The sequence below is a fragment of the Lutra lutra genome, chromosome 13 (genome assembly GCF_902655055.1).
Source record: "Lutra lutra chromosome 13, mLutLut1.2, whole genome shotgun sequence".
Classification (NCBI taxonomy): Eukaryota; Metazoa; Chordata; class Mammalia; order Carnivora; family Mustelidae; genus Lutra; species Lutra lutra.
In genome coordinates this window covers 95,135,503-95,154,832 of record NC_062290.1, presented here as the reverse complement: position 1 = coordinate 95,154,832, position 19,330 = coordinate 95,135,503, and the positions used below count along the sequence as shown (strand labels likewise).

Sequence of the window (19,330 nt, the reverse complement as noted above, 5' to 3'; positions counted from 1 at the left end):
TGCGGCCCACGGACACCCTGGCTCTGGCCTGGAAGCCCCGTGGGCCAGCCACTCACCCAGCCTCATTTGTCACTTCCCAGGAACACCTGTGGGGTCTAAGAGGGTCAAGGGTGTGGGGTCCCTCTGCACACAGTCCCCACCCCTTTCGCCACCCCTGCCAGCCCAGGCCCTCCCAGGCCAGGGAGCACCCACGTGACCGCACGGGGTTGGAGGCCCCCTCGCACCCACTAGCAAAGTCACTTAGCCTCTGTGTTGTCGTGGCCTGGGGGCGAGCAGCCCGGTTCCCTCTGGGCCCAGCTACTTCCAGCTGCTGCTGGCTGAAGACAGAACCGTCCCTTTGTGTCCTTGTGGGGGGCCCACAACCGCACCAGGCCTGGGGACTGGCTGCTTTGCTGCTGTTCTCACAGCAGGGTCTGGCCACAGGAACAGCCCCTCAATGGCCCTGCCCGCTGGGCCTGCCACCTCCCTGGACCCTTCAAGAGGCCCTCCCCCCACCTGGGATGGCCCAACTCCTGCTGTGTGGAGGCTCACTTGGGTCAGATCCGACCAGTGGGGGCGCCCCTGTGAGGGTCGGACACTTGGAGGGTCCTGTCGGCTCCTTGCTGGACGAGGCTGGCCGGAGCCCCATCCTCACTGTACCAGGGATCCCCGGGACCGGCCCGGCCTGGTGCCCGTGTGTGTCTGCGGAAGTTCGGTGTGGGGCACGGGTTACGGGTCATGACGGCAGAGTCCTGCAGAACATGCGGTGCTCCTGGACGTGGGCTGTGCCGGGTCGGGTCATTCGGCTCTTCTGTCCTGGGAAGGCCTAGCAAGGGCGGATGTGGGGATGTGGGTTCAGGAGCCTCATGGCGCCGGTGGGGCTCTGGAGGTCTTGGAGGCGGGCCAGGAGCGCCGCGAGTGGCTCGGGTCTGCATGAGGCCGGGGAGCAGGGCTCTGCGGTGTGGAGGGAGGGGCGGCTGTGAGCGGTTGCTGCAGGCCCAGGGGTCCCCGTGGCATCTCTGTGCCCTGAGATGTGAAGGCCATCCCCTGGGGAGGTAGGTGGCTGAAGGTCCTGGGGCGCCCGCTCAGGGGCACGCTCTCCCCGAGTCCCACGTCTTGTGCTCCGGGGTATCCAGAGGCTCGCTCCCGACTCACCTCTACCCACTGCCCCATCGGGCCCAAAGTCGAGCCTGATTCGGGGACAGCGCTGCTCACGGACACTGCTCCCCGTACCTGTGGTGGCTCGGGCTTCAGTGGGCCCTGAGGCAGGATCCCGGGCCCACCCCACAGGGATCTTCTTCCCTGAGGGGCAGTCCCTGCCAGGAGGCTCATGGCGAGGTTGGCCTCACCTGGACCGCCAGTGCTCGGTCCTTGGAGGCTGGGCCGTGTGTTGGGAGCTGTCGTGCCCCGGCCCAGGCTCTTGTCTCGAGGCGGGTGAAGGGCGCTGAGAAACCAAGATGACCACGCCAGGGACAGTGTGGCAGGGGCTCCGCTCCTGGGGCGCAGGGCCATTCTCCGCAGGCTGAAGGGGCGCAGGGCTTGCAAGAATGTGGGAGGCAGAAGGCAGGCTAGTGTTTCAGCGTCTTCTGTTACACCCGAGCCTTTCAAAGAGTGTCCAGGGCCGGCTGAATGCACCTCCCTCGCGCTCCAAGGCAGGAATCCCAACACAAAGGGGGCTCTTGTCCCGCACAGGCCCCTTCTGCGAAGAAAAGCCATTGTCCCCAAGCGGGGCAGCCCGGCAGGCGATGCACGCTCCAGTGCCCACCGCCGCGCCCAGCGAAAGGGGCCGCATTCAGGCCTGTCCGCTCGGATTAGCAGGGACTCACGACTTAATGTGCACCGATATTTCATGTCCAGGGCGGCGGCCGGCTCCGGGCAGGATGAATGCCCGCTTTTGTCTCCTGAGTTATTTTATTTACATTTTTTAAACAGCTTATCAAGGTAAAAAGATAGCTTTGCTTTGTGGGGGTGGGCGGGGAAGGCCCCTTGGCTCCAGGCCGAGCTGAGCTGTGGAGGTGGCAGGCAGGCCCGTCCTGGGTCTGAGGCTGCAGAGTCTGGGCTTGGCTGCCTGGGCACCTGCCTGGTGCTCCTGTCCAGCGGAGTGGGCAGCCAGGGGGCCCGTGAGCACTCTGTCTGCCTTGGCCACCAGGCCCCTCTGGGTTTCCTTATTTTCCCCCAAGGCAGCAGCTCTGGCACTGTCCGGCCAGAGGGGTCCACAGCCTCTCTCTGACCCAGCTGCTGAGCAGCCCCGTGTCCCTCTTCTCAGTGGCCTCCATGCCAAGTCCAGGAAGGCTCGGGAGGTGCCAGTTCCTCACAGTTTCCTTCTGTGGGGCCTGAGCCCCTCCCACCCTCCCTGCCTGTCCCACGGGCCTGAGTCGGCAGGTGACCTTCCCATGCCCGCTGGGGCCCTCGTGTGTCCAGGCAGTAGGCAGCGGACAGCTTGGTCTGCTGTCCCCATAGCAGAATCTCAAGCAGAAAAATGACCAGAGATGGATCCTAAGCTGGGCCTGATGACAGTGGCTGAGCTACATGGACCCCCCTCCAAAGACAGAAGCCAGCCCAAGGGTTCTGCTGTCAGCCGTCCCCCCAGGCACCCACCCCGGCTGCCCCCTTCCTTGTCCTGCGCCACCCTGCCCGCCCCACCCAAGGGCTGCAGGTGCGGAATGGGGGCGTGTCCCAAACTGTCCCCAGGATGTGGGTGGTCACCCGGCTCTGGGCACGCTGGTTGTGCCCTGCAGCACCCACGCGGGCTGAGAGGTCACCCCGAGTGCTGGCCGGATGGGAAGCTGGTGGCTGTGGAGGAAGGAGGGAGAAGAGAAGGGCCGTGTGAGCCCACTGACCCCCATTAGGACAGAGGCACTGTGTGGCCAGGTGGGGTGTGTGCCCATGAGACCTGAGCCGCCCACCTGGGGTGCGTAGGGCTAGGCTCCAAGCACAGCCTGAGAACCTCCACCCGAGCCCCCTGCCCTGAAGCCAGTGGGCACCACGGACAGGGACCCTGAGGGCTGGGATTGGCAGAGGGTTGCCCTGCCCTTCACTGGCTCCTGGAGAGAGAGGCCGTCCCCGTGGACAGAGGGAGGCTGGGGACTGGGCAGCAGGCTGCTATCTATGGCAAAGCTCCCCGTGCTTCGGTGGAGGGCAGTGCCCAACCTCCCTTGGCCCCGCCCTGCCCCCCTTCACCCAGGCCGCCAGTCCCTCACACCCCAAGCCTGATTCACCTAGGCCCCACCCCAGGATTCAGAGAGGTTGTTGGATGGGTAGGGGGCAAGGGTCCCCCTATGCCCTGCTGAGGGCTGGGGTCTAGAGCACAGAGGAAGTCTTGTCTTTGGGGGAGCAGAGGTAGAGGATGGCAGAGGCTGACACCGCAGCAGAGGCAGTGAGGGACGGGTGAGGCCAGGCCCCCGGGGTCCTCTCTGCTACTCACTCTGGCCCCTTGCCTTGTGGCTCCTCCTGCTTCATCTCTCCCAGGGTCACTGGCCCCCCCAGCTTGGTCTGGAGGGTGGGAGGGTCCCAAGCCCCCAGGTACCCCTCCCACAGCCCCTTCCCTGACAGTGGCCTGGCCCGTCCAAGCCCAGCTCAGGTGTTGACCCCAGAGGAGCCCAGGAGCTAGCCGGACTCGGGCAGCAGGGTTGTGACCACCCCAGTTTCTGGCCATGCGGGGCCATGCAGAGGTGGGGTGCTCCCTTCGCTTCTCAGGGGGTCTCCCATCCAGTAGCGATGTGGTTCCCCCTCCTCCAGCCCTGGCCCCACCCCTCTGCATCCTCCCCCGGTCCCGCCCCCCGTCCGGCGCCCCCACACCCACCCCTGGGCCCCCAGGGGCCTGGAGGCCTCCGAGCCCTGGACCACAGCCAGGCTGTGGAGGCGCTGGGTCAGCTCCACACAGGGAAAGGCCCCTGGCCCTGCGCCCCACCCTGCACGGTCTGGGGCCGGAGGCCGGAGCGAGCCTTTCCCAGGCCGCTATTTTGGTCCTTTGTGTGAGCTGTGTGGGGCGGGGCGCCCGGCCCTCTGCTGGTTATTTTTGCTCATAATGGGAGCACGATGTATGGAAATTATTAATAGTAGCCGGGCCTGCACTACGTGCGGGCACTCAGGGCCCCGGCGCTCTCTGTGCCGAGTATGAGCAAGGCCCCGCGGCTCAGGGCTCAGCACCCACATCCCGTTCCTGGGGCCGCTGTGCTCCCTGCCTCACCAGGACGCAGCTAGGGCCAGAGCCTCTTCCTCTGTGCACCTGAGGGACAGCTCTGTGCGTCCCCCCAACACACACGGACCACACCATGTCCTACTCCAACCTCTCCCCTGTGGGCCAGCCCGCTTAGACAGACAGCTGTGCAGTCATTCGTGGTTTGGGGTTACACGCAGAGCAGGCCTTGCGGAAAGTGCTCGGAGGGCCCTGTACCTCAGGCCCTCAGGGGGACAGCTCTGGCTCCGGGCTGGGGCACCGTGACTGTCCGTGCCAGGCGCCTGCAGGTAGAAGGCCCGCTCCTGGGAGGCAAGGGGCAGGAGAGAGCAGGTGTTGGGGAGCCACAGTGCGCTGGTGTCTGGGGGTGTGACAGAGCTCCTGCCTCTTGTCCGCCCTCCCTCTGCATCCTCAGTCCATTCAGCAACACCCCCTGGGCAGAGCCACTGTGGCCCAGTGCCCAACCTGACACCCCATCTGGGCCACACCCCAGCCTGGCAGGCCCCCCCGGCCGGGTCTTTCCCACCTGCCCCCCTCCTGGAGCCTGGCTTGTCTGCTGGGAGGCTTCTGGATTCCAGGCCCTTGGGCCTGTGCCTGCCGTGACTGGGAGGTGTGGAAGGATGGGAGGGCCCCACCACGGTGCTGCCCGCTCCCCACCAAGCCTGGCGTGACCTGCTCCGTTTGTGACCTCCAGGCTGCTCTGCTGGGCCTGAAGCTGATGCTGCAGCCACTACTTGGTGTTGAAAAGGTAAGGGTCCTTTTCACGGTTTCATTTGGGTTCCAGCTCAGATAAAGCCTGAGTCTCCAGAACCATGACTGGGGGGAAGAGTTCTCCTACCACTGAGCCCTGACCTCTGCTCCTGCTGTGGGGGGGGTCCCCTGGGAGCACCTGACCCTGCAAGGAAGGCCCATGGGGGCGGGGCCCTGGAGGGCAGTCGCTGGACTTAGGTGGGACTCCGGAGCCATGGCCAGAGGGGCTCTCAGGAATGGGGCTCCCCATGAGGACCACCCTGAGGTCCCGACCTAGCAGATGGTCCCTGTAGAGTCTGGGCTCCAGGCAGCCTGACCTGTGTGGTCACATGGAGAGGAGAGTTGCTGAGGAAGGGTCTACTGTTGGGACCACTGGGAGGGGGCTTTGTTGAGGCCTGGCCTGCGGTAGAAATGGCCTGAATGTCCCAACGCCCAGTGTCCCCGCCAGGGGCTTCCTCAGAGCTTCCTGGTGGGTTTGGGCATCTCAGGGCCTTTTGGGCCCCATGCACAGCCATGCCACCACCTGTGCCAATGAGGAGGCATTCCCAGGCCACCGGGACTGCTGCCCGTGGTTGGTCTCCCTCATGCCTCCCCCACAGCTCAGTGAAGACAGGGGGACAGCTGATCTTCCCCGGGATCCCCCTTGCTTCTTGGGGCTTCCAGTCCTTTGTAATGGAGATGGGGATGACCACAGAGCCCCAGGGAGCTATGGGGCCCATGTGCGTGGGTGTGTGTATGGGTGTGTGTGATGTGTGAAGTGCAGGCCCAGGGTATAGGCTGGGGTAAGTACACCGTGCCCTGGGAGCCAGGAGACATGTGGCTGGGCCTCTGCCCACCCCGAGGGGAGCCAGGGCACGTGGACGGGCCTCTGGTCCTCTCCATTCCGAGGCTCTGGGTTGGAGGTGAGTCTGGGGTCTTGACTGGGGGTGGAGGGTCCAGGCGCCTGCAAGGCTGTGACCCGAGGACGTGCTCCCTCACAGATGAGCACCCCGCTGCTCCTGCAGGACAGGATGGCCCTCGCAGAGCGCTACGTAGCCGGCTTCCCAGACCTCCAGAGGAGGCTGCTGGCCCTCCTGGACTCCTGGTGCCAGCCCGGCTTTGACATCAGAGTTGTGGCCAGGTGAGCCCCGTGGGGGCACAGGTTAGGGCACGGGTGACAAGCGCTCGGGAAAGCCACGCGCGTGGTCTGCACGTCACAGCTCGGGCAACCAGAGACCGGCTTCTGGAACCCAGAGGCTGCACCTGGCAGGAGCCAGACGAGAGCCTGTTAGGTCCCTTCAATGAACAGAAATAATCTTCCACATCGCGTGAACAATGTGTTACACACGGAAGTCACACTGTCCCTTCACCTAACAGGTCTCATCTGGGACACACGTGGAGCCCATGGGGGTTTAAGCTTCGTGTGTGTGAGGCGAGGCTGTCACGCGGGGGCAGGGCGTGGGGGCGGCTGCGGCTGGAGGACCATGGAGGCTCCTTGGGCGCCGTCCGTGTTCGGCCAGCGGTGGCCTGATCCCGCACCACGAGCCACCCAGCCCTGGGACCACCGCCTTGAGATGCAGGCCCTGGGCTCTGGGGTGGACCTCCTGGGCCCAGAAAGTCCTTTCACTTCCCGGGTTTATTTCCTCTGCCCTAAAATGGCATGAAGCTCGCCTGTCTCACAGGGCTGTGGGACTCACCACACGACGAAGCTGACACAGCGTGTGCGGCCCCCAGCCCAGCCTGCCTCGTGTGGTGTGTCGTCACCGTTACTGTGTGTCTGGGAAGGGACATAGAGCAGGACCTGACTGGTTCAGTCGGTGTGGCACGAGGCTGTCGATCTTAGTTGGGTTCGAGCCCCATGCTGGGTGCAGAGGTTACTTACAGATAAAGTTTTTTTGTTTTTTTTTTAAAGATTTTATTTATTTATTTGACAGACAGAGATCACAAGTAGGCAGAGAGGCAGGCAGAGAGAGAGGGGGAAGCAGGCTCCCCGCTGAGCAGAGAGCCTGATGTGGGGCTCGATCCCAGGACCCTGAGATCATGACCTAAGCGGAAGGCAGAGGCTTAACCCACTGAGCCACCCAGGCACCCCCAGATAAAGTATTTTAAAAATTGAGAAGACAGGGGTGCCTGTCTTCCCCCCCCGCTCTGCCTACTTGTGATCTCTCTGTCAAATAAATAAATAAAATCTTTAAAAAAAAAAATTGAGGGACGCCTGGGTGGCTCAGTTGGTTGGGCAGCTGCCTTCGGCTCAGGTCATGATCCCAGCGTCCTGGGATCGAGTCCCGCATCGGGCTCCTTGCTTGGCAGGGAGCCTGCTTCTCCCTCTGCCTCTGCCTGCCACTCTGTCTGCCTGTGCTCACTCTCGCTTCTCTCTCTATGACAAATAAATAAATAAAATCTTTAAAAAAAAAAAAAAATTGAGAAGACAAGGGGCGCCTGGGAGGCTCAGTCATTAAGCGTCTGCCTTCAGCTCAGATCATGACCCCAGGGTCCTGGGATCGAGTCCCCGAGTCAGGCTTCCTGCTCAGTGGGAAGCCTACTTCTCCCTCCTCTGCCCCCTGCTTGCGTGCTCATGCTCTCTCTCTCTCTCTGTCAAATAAATAAATAAATCTTTTAAATGAGAAGACAAGGGTAGAATGGAAGAAAATATTTGCAAAAGATGCAACAGCCTCCTTCATAGTGGCCAAAATGGAAGTGTCTGGCAAACCCAACATTAGGGAGGACGTGGAGGACCTGGAACCCCCGTGCCGCACTGGGGACAGTGAGCGCACCATGGCCACTCGAGGAAGCCGGCCACAGCGAAACGTGTGCTCGGGCCGCCACACAAATCCACCGTTGGAACGAAGCCAGGAGACGTGGGTGCGTTGTCCCTGGAGACTGGAGTGCTCGCAGCAGCTTTATTCCTGGTCCCCAAGCACCGGACGGATCCTAAGGACTGTCCACAGCCCCACGGCTGGAGCACACATGTCACACACGTGTCATGGAGGAATGTTGTGCGAGATGGTCCAGACCAAGCGCCCAGACCCCACGAAACCATCTGCAGGAAGTTCAGGGCCTGACACGTGGTCTCTGCTGGTCAGATGCGTGGCTAGGGGGCAGGGCTGCGCACCCCGTGTTGAGCTGTGGGTGGTGGGTCCTCAGGTGCGAGGACACCTGGGGTCCCTGCTGCTCACGATGGGTCGGTTACACCTTGACGAACACTGGTTTGTGGAGAGCGCTTCTGGCAGAGAAACAAACATGCATTGTCGTCTGCTGGACAATGAAGACGACGTTTTGAGAGAATGAGCGAGGCAGTGACCGCAGGTGAGTCTGGGCACGCGGCAGGGGTTCAGGCCGTGGTGCTCTGCGCTGGAAAGCTGAGCCTACAGCCCCCAGGAGCACGTGGGGTCCAGCACAGAGCCGGAGGAGGGCCGGGGAGCCGAGGCACCGCACTGCTTGGCAGTCAGCCAGACCCTGGGGACCCTGGGCCATGTGTGTTCGGGCATAGCTAGGACAGGGCTGAGGCTCAGTGCCAGTCAGGGTAGCTCAGAACACAGAACAGAGCTCTCATCAGTAAAATGCACAACGACAAAGAGAAAAGCTCAGTAAAGTTTTGGAGGGTAAATTTGATGATGTCTTCCCAAAAAGTGCAAAATTGATGAACAATGAAAATCAGAGAGAAAAGATGAAAGATTAGAGATCCTGTCAAGAAGGGCCAACATCTGAATACGGGGAACCCCAGAAAGTAAGAGAGGACGGCGTTCATTCCCGAGGGGCCTGGGTCCCGTGTAGCCAGTGTGCGGGGCGGCCAGGGCTGATGGGACCCCTGCTGCAGACCCAGGGCAGAGCAGGGATCACATGGGATTCTGGGAGCATCGTCGGCCCCATGAGAGGGAGAGTGGGTTCAACCCCAAAATCTGAGCTCAGCCAAACCGTCCAGCCAGCGTGAGGCAGAGCGCAGACCTCTGCCCTCCCCATCTCCAGCTCATCTGTGCGCGGGGGCTGCGGGGTGAGGAAGCCGGCTGCTCGTCTCCTCATGCGCTCAGGGTGAGGCTGGTCAGGCCTGAGGTCTGGAGACTGAGGAGGTGATAGAGCCAGATAAGCCTCACCCTGAAGAGAAGGGTCTGGTCTGCGCTGACCATGTCTGCCACACGTGATGGCCTAAACACAGCTTGTCCTGACTTAGGTGGGAGCGTGGCCGCTGGCCGGGGAGGAGGGATGGCGGCGGAGGGTTGATGGAGGGGTGATGGTGGAGGGGCGGGGGCGAAGGGGTTTGGGCAGAGTGATGGAGGGGTGATGGAGGGGCGGGGGCGGAGGGTGATGGGGGGGCGGGGGCGGGGCGCCTTCCGTGGCGAGATGTCCATGCGGAAGGCCTGACACTGGAGAGCGAGAGCTCGCGTCCGGGCTCGTTACTTGGAAACCGAGGCAAATACTGGACGTGACAGAATGGACGTGTGAGTGGCGGGAGCATGGCGGGAGGGACACGATGCCAGGCTGCTCTTTCTGCGGGGCTCAGAGAATGACCTGCGTGTCCAACCGTGCGCGTGTGCGCCGCCAGACAGCAGCTGTGTCTCTCTCGTGCAGGCAGCTCCCGCAGGTGACCCCCCTGCTGCTGGAGAGGCTGAGCCCCAGAGTGCTGAGTCGGCAGGTCCTGAGCCTGCGGGAGCGGCAGGGCCTGGACCCAGGTGAGTGGGGCTCCGCGCCCTGGGTGCCCCCGGGGATCCCGGGGCTGACCGCCATCCACCGACCCCCCTTCCTGTCACCTGCCCACCGCTAGGGGCCCTGGGCACTGGGCAGTGGACAGAAGTCTGCCAGCCCTCTGCCACCTGCAGTGACCCCTGGGAGTAGGGGCCGAGGCTGGTCCCCTCTCCCTTCCCCTGCCCCCTCCCCCCTCCTCTCATTTCATGTTTTTGTCCAGTGGAAACCCTTCTGATTTGCATCTCCCTGGTCATTAGTGACGCCTGGACCATTTCAGGTACCGGCTGGCCGTCTGACTGTCTTCTTTAGAAAATGTCTATTCAGTTTCTCTGCCCGCTTTTAAATTGGGCTATTTGGGATTTTTTTTTTTTTTTTTTTTTTTTTTTTTGCTATTAGGTTGTGTGAGTTCCTTATGGTTTTGAATATCCACCCCTTATCAGGAATGTGGTTTGCCAGTATTTTCTCCCATGCCGTAGGTCACCGTTTCATTTTGTCGATGATTTCTTTGTCGTGCGGAAGCTGATCGGCCGTTTGAGGGAATGCTGTCTGCTGAGTGCTGCCACCCACCCTCGGCTTCCTGTTCCATCCGCTGCTCGCCTGCCCCCCAAGCTAGATGTCAGCCTTCTTTCTCCGGAAATACTCTCCACACTCCACCTTTATGTTATTTCTATTACTGCGCAGCTCAAGATATTTTCTAATTTCTATTATAAGTTTTTCTTACTTTTTTTTATTTTCTTAATTTCCAAGCCAAGTGACATTTTTCTTTTTGGTTTTCGTTTGTTTGGTTTTGGTTTTTTGTCTTGGTGTGAGCTCGGTCTCACCGTGATCAGAGATCATGCCTTGTACGATGTCAGTCCTTTGGGTTGAAATGTGTTATTACGAAGAAATCTACCCTCTTGTCTCTGAAAGCTGTCTCTTTTTTTCCCCTTTGGCTGTACTTGGGATAATCTCTTTGTCTTTGATCCTCTGGGCCTCCCTGAGAGGAGCCTAGTTACAGATGCGTCCTCCTTGTCTTGCTGGTACTCACGGGCTTTGTGAGTCCGGGGTTTGCTGTCTCCAGTCGGTTCTGGAAAGTTGTAAGTCACAATCTCACACGTGGCTTCTCCTGCTTTCTTCCGCTGTTCTCTGGATCCTTATGTGTGTGTGACCTCCTCCCCCACCCCCTAGTGTCCTCTTCGTCATCCCCCTCGGGTGATGTCTCCTCTTTCCCACTGCACCAAGCCTCTCCTCATCCCCGTCCCACAAAGGACAAGACACGCCCACCGCTTACCTTGTGATCGTTGTATCTTCAGCTCTAGAAGCTGTCCCATGGCGTCTTCCAGATCTGCTGTCCCACTTTGTGCGGCTGTCTGATGCTTGAACGCGTTTCTGATTTTGGCTTTTCTTTGGCTGTCTTGCTCACCGTTGTTCTGGGGTGTGTACCCACGTCCCAGCCCCGGCCCTGGTCAGCATCTGTTTCTCTGTGTCCCTCGGAGGCTCGTCATCATGCCGGTTTCTGTCATCCTGGAGAAATTACATGGGTTCTCTGGCCCTTGGATGAAGGTGTCCACCTCCAGAAAGGAGGGCAGTCTTTGGGGCTTTTGCACAGAGAGAAGCACATCGCTTAGAGGCTTTGATTTCTTTTTTTTTTTTTTTAAAGATTTTTATTTTTATTTATTTGACAGAGAGATCACAAGCAGGCAGAGAGGCAGGCAGAGAGAGAGGAGGAAGCAGGCTCCCTGCCGAGCAGAGAGCCCGATGCGGGGCTCGATCCCAGGTCCCTGGGATCATGACCTGAGCCGAAGGCAGTGGCTTAACCCACTGAGCCACCCAGGCGCCCCAGAGGCTTTGATTTCTGATTAAACAGCCCACCTGGTGGCACCGGGGTTGGGGGGTACACGGGGAGAGCAACAAGGTGTGTGGACTCCTGTGGGCTGCTGTGCTGGGCAGTCAAGGTCAGTGAGGACCCAGGAGCTGCTGTCTGTGCTGATGGTGGCCGGGGGACCCCACCTTTGAAGCGTATGAGCCAGGTCTAGGAGGACCAGCCAGCCGGAGGGACCCCGGAAGCCCCGGGGAAGCAGTGGTGGGAAGGAGCCGCCCTCAGCCACAGCATGAGACCGGGGGGCGGCATTTCAGGTTCTCCAAGGAGGGTCCCAGCAACAAAGACCTCTGGGGGTGTCAGGGTCTGGGGAACTGGGAGGTCTGGAGTGTGGGGCACCTGCCCCAGCATCTGGAGAACTAGAGCACTGTGTTGACATGAAGGAGTGGCCGCCCCTGGAGACCCCCCCGGCACAGGGGCCTCCAAGGTCACCTGCGCACCAGCTGTGGGTGCTGGGTGGGGGAGCCCTGCTGGCGTCCCCCAGTGGGAACATGGGTGGGCACCCAGTTCAGGCTGCCTGCCAGTGCAGCTCCCACGGGCTCTCAGCACGGAATCATTCACGGAGTTGGTGGTAGCCGCCATGAGGCTGTCCCCGTCTCCCTGGGGCTCTTCTCACCCAGGACTCAGGACTGGAAGGAGCAGCTCGGGGAAGTCAGGGCTGGTGGGCAGGTTGCGTGGAGGTCTGAGGATGCTCTGGGTGGGGCCGTCCATCCTCCCAGCAGCCCTGCGGTGCCATTGTTGACCCCCAGGGTCCCCACCTGAGGGTCAGGTCATGGCTATGGTGGGCCCAGGGCTTGGGGCCAGAGGAGTCTTTGGGGATGCTGGGCCAGCCTTAGCCTGGCACCCCTCTGTTCAGGGTGTGTCCCCTTGAGGTCCACCCCACCCCACAGGTCTCAGCTGAGTGCAAGGCAGGAGCAGATCTGGTGTGCAGACACCCCTGAACAACAGAGACGTGCCCCACCTGTGTGCAGAGTCTGGCGGGCTGTGGGACAAGAGGGGAGTGGCAGGTGCTTTCTGGGGGTGCCTTGCTCAGGGGCCCTGCTCGGGAGTGGGGAGGACACCCACCCTTCTGGGTCTCCCGTTCTTCATGACTGTGTGCTGCCAGGCCCCGTCTGTGGCCTCCCCCGCTGGCCCCAGGTCCCTCACACACCAACGTCAGACCCAGATGGCAGGCCAGGGAGTGCTTGCCTCTCCAGACCGAGCTCCCCACCAGTCCCCCCAGGCCCGGGTCCCAGGTGGCGCCCCCCCAGGGAGCCCTCAGCGTGCTGTCTGGCTTGTATTTGAATTTTGTCGCATTTCCGGGTGTTCAGCGCGTGCCGAGTGGCTGGCCTGCCTCCCCTGTGCCTTTCCTTTAAAGGTTTGCGCTCGGGTCTGGGCCGGTTGGCCAGGCTGCCTTCAAGGTCCATCCTTGGGGGGGTACTGCCTCCACGAAACTTTTGGACACAGTACCCACTGGCAGAGTGATGCTTCGAAGTGTGGAACATCCGAGAGGCCGGCTTCTGTCTGCAGATCCAAGCCTGAGCGGGGGCCCAAAGAGCACATCGGCTACCTCGTGCCCTGGCCGTAGCTCCTGTTCCCTGCCTGCTCACCCATCCGACCCTCCCTTCCTCAGGCTCCGTCCCCCTCGCTCTCAGTGTGGCCTCAGGTTCCCAAGCGGCCTCCTGGGGTCTGGAGCCCTCAGGTCCCGGGCAGGAAGGAGGAGGAGCAGTGCCCCAGAGTCACCGGCTGGCCAGCTGTGTGTGGACGGTGGCCCCACCACAAGGGCACTCCCTGTGCTGGAAGTGGGTGCTCACGGGGCAGACACTCCCGTGGAGGGTCCTTAGAAGACCAGGTCCCTGGGGCACCTGGGTGGCTCAGTGGGTTAAGCCGCTGCCTTCGGCTCAGGTCATGATCTCCGAGTCCTGGGATCAAGTCCCGCATCGGGCTCTCTGCTCAGCGGGGAGCCTGCTTCCCCCTCTCTCTCTCTGCCTGCCTCTCTGCCTGCTTGTGATCTCTCTGTCAAATAAATAAATAAAATCTTAAAAAAAAAAAAAAAAGACCAGGTCCCTAACTGTCCTGTGGCCAGCATCCCATCCACACTGCCAGGCTTCAAGGACAGCCAGCCCCAGGAGCAGGGAGCCGCAGCCGGATGGCTGGACAGCGGGATGGGTGGACAGGGGGATGGGTGGACAGCGGGATGGGTGGACAGCGGGATGGCTGGACAGCGGGATGGGTGGACAGGGGATGGCTGGACAGCGGGATGGGTGGACAGCGGGATGGCTGGACAGCGGGATGGGTGGACAGCGGGATGGCTGGACAGCGGGATGGGTGGATGGGGATGGGTGGACAGTGGGATGGGTAGACAGGGGGATGGCTGGACAGCGGGATGGCTGGACAGCAGGATGGGTGGACAGGGGGTGCCCTTCCTGGGAGTGAGGCCGGCTTGTAGGCATCGGTGTGTCAGCATGTGAGCGAGATGGCCTCTTCCTGGAGGACTCGCACTCCCACAGAAGGACGGGATGGGAATGCCCCGGCCCAAGGGTCCTGCCTGGAGAGTGTGGAGTGGCACTTGGAGAGACCGGGCTGCCCTCCCTTGTCCCTAGGGTGGAGGGAGGGGCTCCAGTAGCCCCCGGAAGTGGTTGGAGGCTGGGAGTCCGGCCACCCAAGGCAGGGCGTAGGGTGCAGGCCCTGTCCTGCCCTGAGCTCTGTGGTCTTTCCACAGCGCTGTTGTCCCCACGCCGTCGCTCAGCAGCGCCTGGCGGCCCTGCGCCACCTGTGCCGTGAGCATTTCGTGGAGGTGCGTGTGCCCTGCTTAGAGCCCGCTCTGGGGTGGGGAGGAGGGGGCCATGCTCCGGGTGGGACAGTGTCTCCGGCTTCTAGAATTGTCCCTCACTCTTGCAGGGCAGCTGGTCTCGGGAGAACTGGACTGAGCATGTGCAGGTGAGTCTGGAGGGCGCTGGTGACCTGCGTGAGGACCTGGACCCCGAGAGCGTGTGTGCACATGTGCAGACTGGGCGTGGGGTGCACACTTGACGTGTGCGTGCCGCGGCCCAGACGTGCGGCCCAGACAGCTTTCCCGTTGGCCACAGGCTGGGTCAGGTCCCCCGGTGTCCCTGGCAGGTTGGGTAGCAGGTGGTATAGAGAAAGGGCTTCTCCCTTCCCAGCATAGGTTCCTGGACGAGGATCCAGACACGGAGCCTCAGGGCCGCCCACCCTGCTCCGAAGCTCCGAGAGGCAGATCCCGACGGGTCAGCTTCGTGTGAGGGCTCCACCCGGGTGAGGGGGGCCAGAGCGGCTAGGGGGCCTGGACCCTCCTTTAGCCCTCAGTGGACAGAGCCCCAGGCGTTGGAGGACACGAGGTTTGCTGTGGCACCACAGGCACCAAGGGAATATTCTAGACCACCTTTGAGCATTGTCCTGGTCCAGGGCTCTGTGCCCCCTGAGCCCCAGCCCCGAGAAGGAGGCAGCTGCCCCTTGGGGGCTGCGGGGGTATAGAGGAGGCTGGACTGCAAAGCCGCTCCTGGGCATGGGGACTCTAGAGCCCACGCGGACGGCAGCCTGGACGGGACGGTCTAGTGCCTTCCGTCCTCAGGCATGAGCTGGCTCGTCGTGGACAGAGAGCTGTCCCCAGCCCTAGGTGAAGCCACTCTGGAGGGCAGTGGGGGTGTGAGGGGTCCCAGGGGCAGCATGCATGGCACCATGGGCCATTTGGTGGGCAGGGGGCACCCCCCCCCCCCGAGGGATAGTCTGGCATCAGGCATCCAGCGGGGGGCAGCCCTGAGCCAGCCCTGGAGTGCTGGGTGTGTGGGGTGGGTGGTGAGTCACCGGAGAGGAACGTGGACCCCCAGGGAAGGCCCGGAAGGCTGGTCCCCCCTGGGTGCCAAGGCTGAGGCAGCCGGAAGGGCAGCGGACATCCTGAAGAATGCGGAGGGTTTCCGCATATTGTCCACGTGGGAACCCGAAGCCTTTGGGAAGCGGATGGCCTGAGGCTGCTGGGGCAACAGGGTCGTCTGGGAGGGGCCCGGCCTGTCAGCCAGCTGGGGCTCCTCGGGCCAGAGATCAGGAGGGAGAGAGGCTCGGCCTCCTGGGAGGACGGGGTCCAGTCCCCTCCCACCTGAGTTACAGCAGCCTCTGACCTTGTGGACCCAGGGACTCAGCCAGGACGGAAACCCTCCTTCGGGGCCCTGGTGGTGCAGGTGGCCCCTGGGTATCCCGGGACTGAGCTGACACGGGTGGGACACCCAGGGGCCGCCTGGGTCCCTCTGCTTCTGTGCTGGCCACTGGTGTGGGAGACACAGCCTGGTGAGGCCCCATGTTCATTGCTACCCCGAGGGCTGCTCGCCTGTGTCCACTCTCTGGACTGTGGATTCAGGAGTGTCGCACGGGCCCACCTTCCCCTGAGAATGTTGGCCAGCCCAGGGGCGGAGGCGAGGAGACCTGAGGGCAGCCCCAGGCTCAGGAGCAGGCCCCACCACGCGAGGGCAGAGAGGAGCAGAGCCAGGCAACGTTCTAGAAGGATAGGGCTGGTCCCAGGTCTGGGGGCAGGACTGTGTGGGACTAGGGCCTAGAGACGGACAGATGGGGCGAGGCCATTGGGCTGGGCTGTGGACACAGGACGGCGAGCCTTCAACCCAGCCATGCAGGGGGCCCTCGCTCAACTGCGGGGTTGGCACAGAGCCACGGGCGTGGGAGCTTCTGTGGCCTTCCTTCAGGGCACAGCCCCCTGTTTAGGGACTTGTGAGGTCTGGCGGGGTGGGAGGACCTGGGGGACTGTCCACTCCCTGTCAGGGCAGAGCCAGGCTGCACAGCCCCTCCCGCGTGCCTCGCAGGCCCTGGTGGGACAGGACGACCGGCTGCAGGACGAGCTGCTGCGGTGGCTGGCCTCTCCCGACAACCAGGCCGTGGCCGCCCAGTGCGTCCTGGACCTCTCGCTGCCTGAGGCGCAGCTGCCAGCCTCGGTGGCCGCTGAGCTCCGCCGGCTCAAACTCCAGGGGCGGTAAGCACCCCAGGCTTGGCAGGCCAGTGAGGGGAGCAGGCGCTTGGGCCCCCATCCCTTGGCAAGTGGCCCCATGAGGCCCATATGTCAGCAGTTTGGGGAAGGACACTGCCAGCCCCCGACGTGCCCCCAGAGCCCTCCCCCCCACCTCTCCAAGGTCTGCCCTGGGCCAGCTGGGCCGGAAAGGGCTGGGCTGGGGGGGGGCGGGTGCAGAGACCCACAGCCATGCTTCTTGTAGGGCTGCTGAGGTGCGTTCCGAGAGCCGAAGGGATGATTTCTACCAGCTGCCCATCGCCAGCGGGGACATCCATTTCCTGGCCTCCTGGGAGGACCTAGCCAGGCATGAGGAGGAGCTCCTATAGGTGGGTGGCTGGCTCTGGGGGCTCTGTCCACACCATGAACCACGAGGCCCTCCATCCCACCCCCCAAACGCCCCCGTAGAGCCGGGCACTCATACCAGACCATCTGGGAGACTCCAGGCCTAAAGCGCCAGCCCACGACCGTTAGGCTCTGGCCCCCCACTTAGGGCAGCTCCATACCTGTGCCACGGCTGGTCTGCACCGGAGGAGGCCAGAAGGAGTCCTTTGTCCCCTTCTGTGTGGGACAAGGGGCAGCCAAGGGCCAGGCCCAGCCCCGGTCCCATAGGAGCCCACAGGGTGGTCAGGCTGCCCCAGCAGACTGCCTCCCTTTGACTTCACCATCAGCGGGGCTGTACCCTCAGCCCCAGGCCTGTGGCCCCCGGGTGGGCCTCACCTGCTCATCCCAGCTCTCTACAGCCCGGCCAGGTGCTCGCTGTGGACCTGGAGTGGCGACCCTCGTTTGGCACAGGGGCCGGCCCCAGGCGTCCATCCTGCAGCTGGCGGCGAAGGACCGTGTGTTCCTGGTGGACCTGCGGCCAGTGGGAGGGCAGGTGTCCCAGGCCTTCTCCAGGCTGGACACCCAGATGCTCTCGGATCCCTCCGTCACTAAGGTGGGTAAGCAGAGCTCCTGCCACCCCAGGGGAGGGTGCTGGCGCGAGGCCGGGGCCCCTTCCTTGGGTGCCCGTCACACGGACCGCCCTCCCCGCAGGTTACGGGATGTCAGGGGAACTTCGGAGCCTGGGTGCTTCCTGCCCTGCCCTCGCGCACGCGGAGGAGCAGCTGTGGGGCGGTCTAGATCTGCTGCAGGTGCACAGACAGGTCAGCGGGGCAGGGGCGGGGGCGGGGCCCTGAGCACAGGCGTCTGTGGAGCACTCGGGCCTCCGAGCATCTTGCGGTTGCCCAGGTCACCAGGGCCCTCCCAGGAGTGGGTGTCACCACATGTCCCCACACTTTCCCCAGAACCAGCCCTGCTTCGGGCCCCTCGGAGTTCTCAGCACATTTTGGGGACTAAGCTGTTAGCCCCAGAGCTGACCTGCGGGCGGGTCACCGCGGTTCTGAGTCCCTGCGCCTGCCTGCCGGGGCGTCTGTGTCCTTCCTTCTGTGCGCGGTGGCTGTCGAGGCTGAGGGCCTCCCCCAGGCAGGGTCCCTTTGTGCGACAGTGGCGGCGCGAGTGGCGGCCACCCCTCCTCCAGGGCAGGCCCCTCACCCCGAGAGGCTCTGTCTTGGCAGATGCGGGTGGGAGACAAGCCAGCTCTAGGCAGAGGTGAGGCCAGGGGGCTGCGGGGCCTCAGCCTCCTGGCGCAGCAGGTTCGGGGCGGGTTCGGGGCGGGTGCCGCAGCTCTCACTGGGACCAGCGGCCGCTGAGCGAGGGGCAGCTGGTGTACGCAGGTGCGCACCCTCTCCCTTCCCGCACACGCCCCTGCCCCACAGCCCCGCGCCCCCCAGCTGGAGGCTAAGACTGCCCCGTGCCCCCCAGCTGCTGATGCCTATGCCTGCTGGAGGTGTACCAGGCTCTGTGCAGAGACCCTGCCCGGTTCTGCCTGTCTGAGGACCTGGCCAGGAGCCTGAGGCCAGCAAGCAGTGAGAGGTCAGAGGCCTGGGAGCCGCCCGGCCTGCAGGAGGCCTCAGCCTTGGCTTGGCCGGTGAGTGTGGCCCCTCAGGTCCCTTCCCTCGAGTTCTCAGGAAGACTCACTGTCCTTAGAATGAGGTCCTTACAAGGGAGGAGGCCTGGGGTGGGGGCGGTCAGCTGCTTCCAAAAGGGCCTGGGTCCCTCCACCCGGAGAGAAGCAGGGCCCCAGGCCAGTGTCCTGGAGGAGGAGGAGTCCCCAGCCCTCTCCGGATCCCAGTCCTGAGCTGCTCCCACTGAGGTCCAGGGCAGTATCTGGCGTGCACCCTGAGCCCCTTGCCCTGCTGTGCTGTGCACAAATCCCCCACCCCCCAGACCCGTGCGGAAGCCCTGCTGGGGCCCCGGGGGCAGTGGTCATGCATCATTGTGTTAGTCTGTTCTGCTCTTTTCTGCACTGAGCACAACGGCTCCCCCGATTCTTCTCAGGGTCGGCCCTCAGAGCTCTCACCCCCATCAAGACCAGGGAGGGGGTCAGGGGCCCACGGGCTGCTGAGTCAAGCCTTGTGGCAGGAGCCTGTGGCTGAGAAGCAGGACGCCGCCCCCGAGGTCCCCGTCAGGGCCTTCTGTGCAGTGTGTGACAGCATGCTCCATGGGCTGGCCCGGAGCCTGCGATGCCTGGGGGCCGACGTGCTGACACTGGGCGCCGGCGAGGACCACCGCAGGGCTGCGGAGGTGAGTGGGGCCTCGTGCCCACCCACCTGGGGCTCCGGGCCCTTCTGTCTTCCTGTCCTTTGGGAGCAGCAGTCGTGTCTGAAGTTTTCGGGGTGGAGGATGGGGCTCCCCTGGGTCCAGGGCTGCCCGGCCCTGGGGTCTGCCGGCGGGAACCGTCTCTGCTCCTTTGGGCAGGCACCCCACCGTCTGCCCCTTGTCCTGTGGCCCCTGGAGACACTGCACAGAAGGGGGCTGTGCTCGCAGCCGTGGTGGGACCCTGCTTGGGGGGACACCA

At 63.2% G+C, this 19,330-nt stretch overlaps 1 protein-coding gene across 1 annotated transcript in view; it reads left to right on the top strand.

Moving 5' to 3' along the window:
- Positions 1–19,330, top strand: part of EXD3 (exonuclease 3'-5' domain containing 3) — an 83,867-nt gene that overhangs the window by 30,434 nt on the left and 34,103 nt on the right. The window contains 17 exon segments of the mRNA XM_047699304.1: positions 4,851–4,904; positions 5,887–6,026; positions 9,452–9,552; positions 13,036–13,204; positions 14,125–14,199; positions 14,304–14,342; positions 14,572–14,650; positions 16,232–16,398; positions 16,637–16,760; positions 17,175–17,223; positions 17,226–17,372; positions 17,467–17,576; positions 17,988–18,072; positions 18,075–18,146; positions 18,235–18,243; positions 18,246–18,400; positions 18,811–19,056. Coding sequence (XP_047555260.1) covers positions 4,851–4,904; positions 5,887–6,026; positions 9,452–9,552; positions 13,036–13,204; positions 14,125–14,199; positions 14,304–14,342; positions 14,572–14,650; positions 16,232–16,398; positions 16,637–16,760; positions 17,175–17,223; positions 17,226–17,372; positions 17,467–17,576; positions 17,988–18,072; positions 18,075–18,146; positions 18,235–18,243; positions 18,246–18,400; positions 18,811–19,056 — 1,821 coding nt within the window.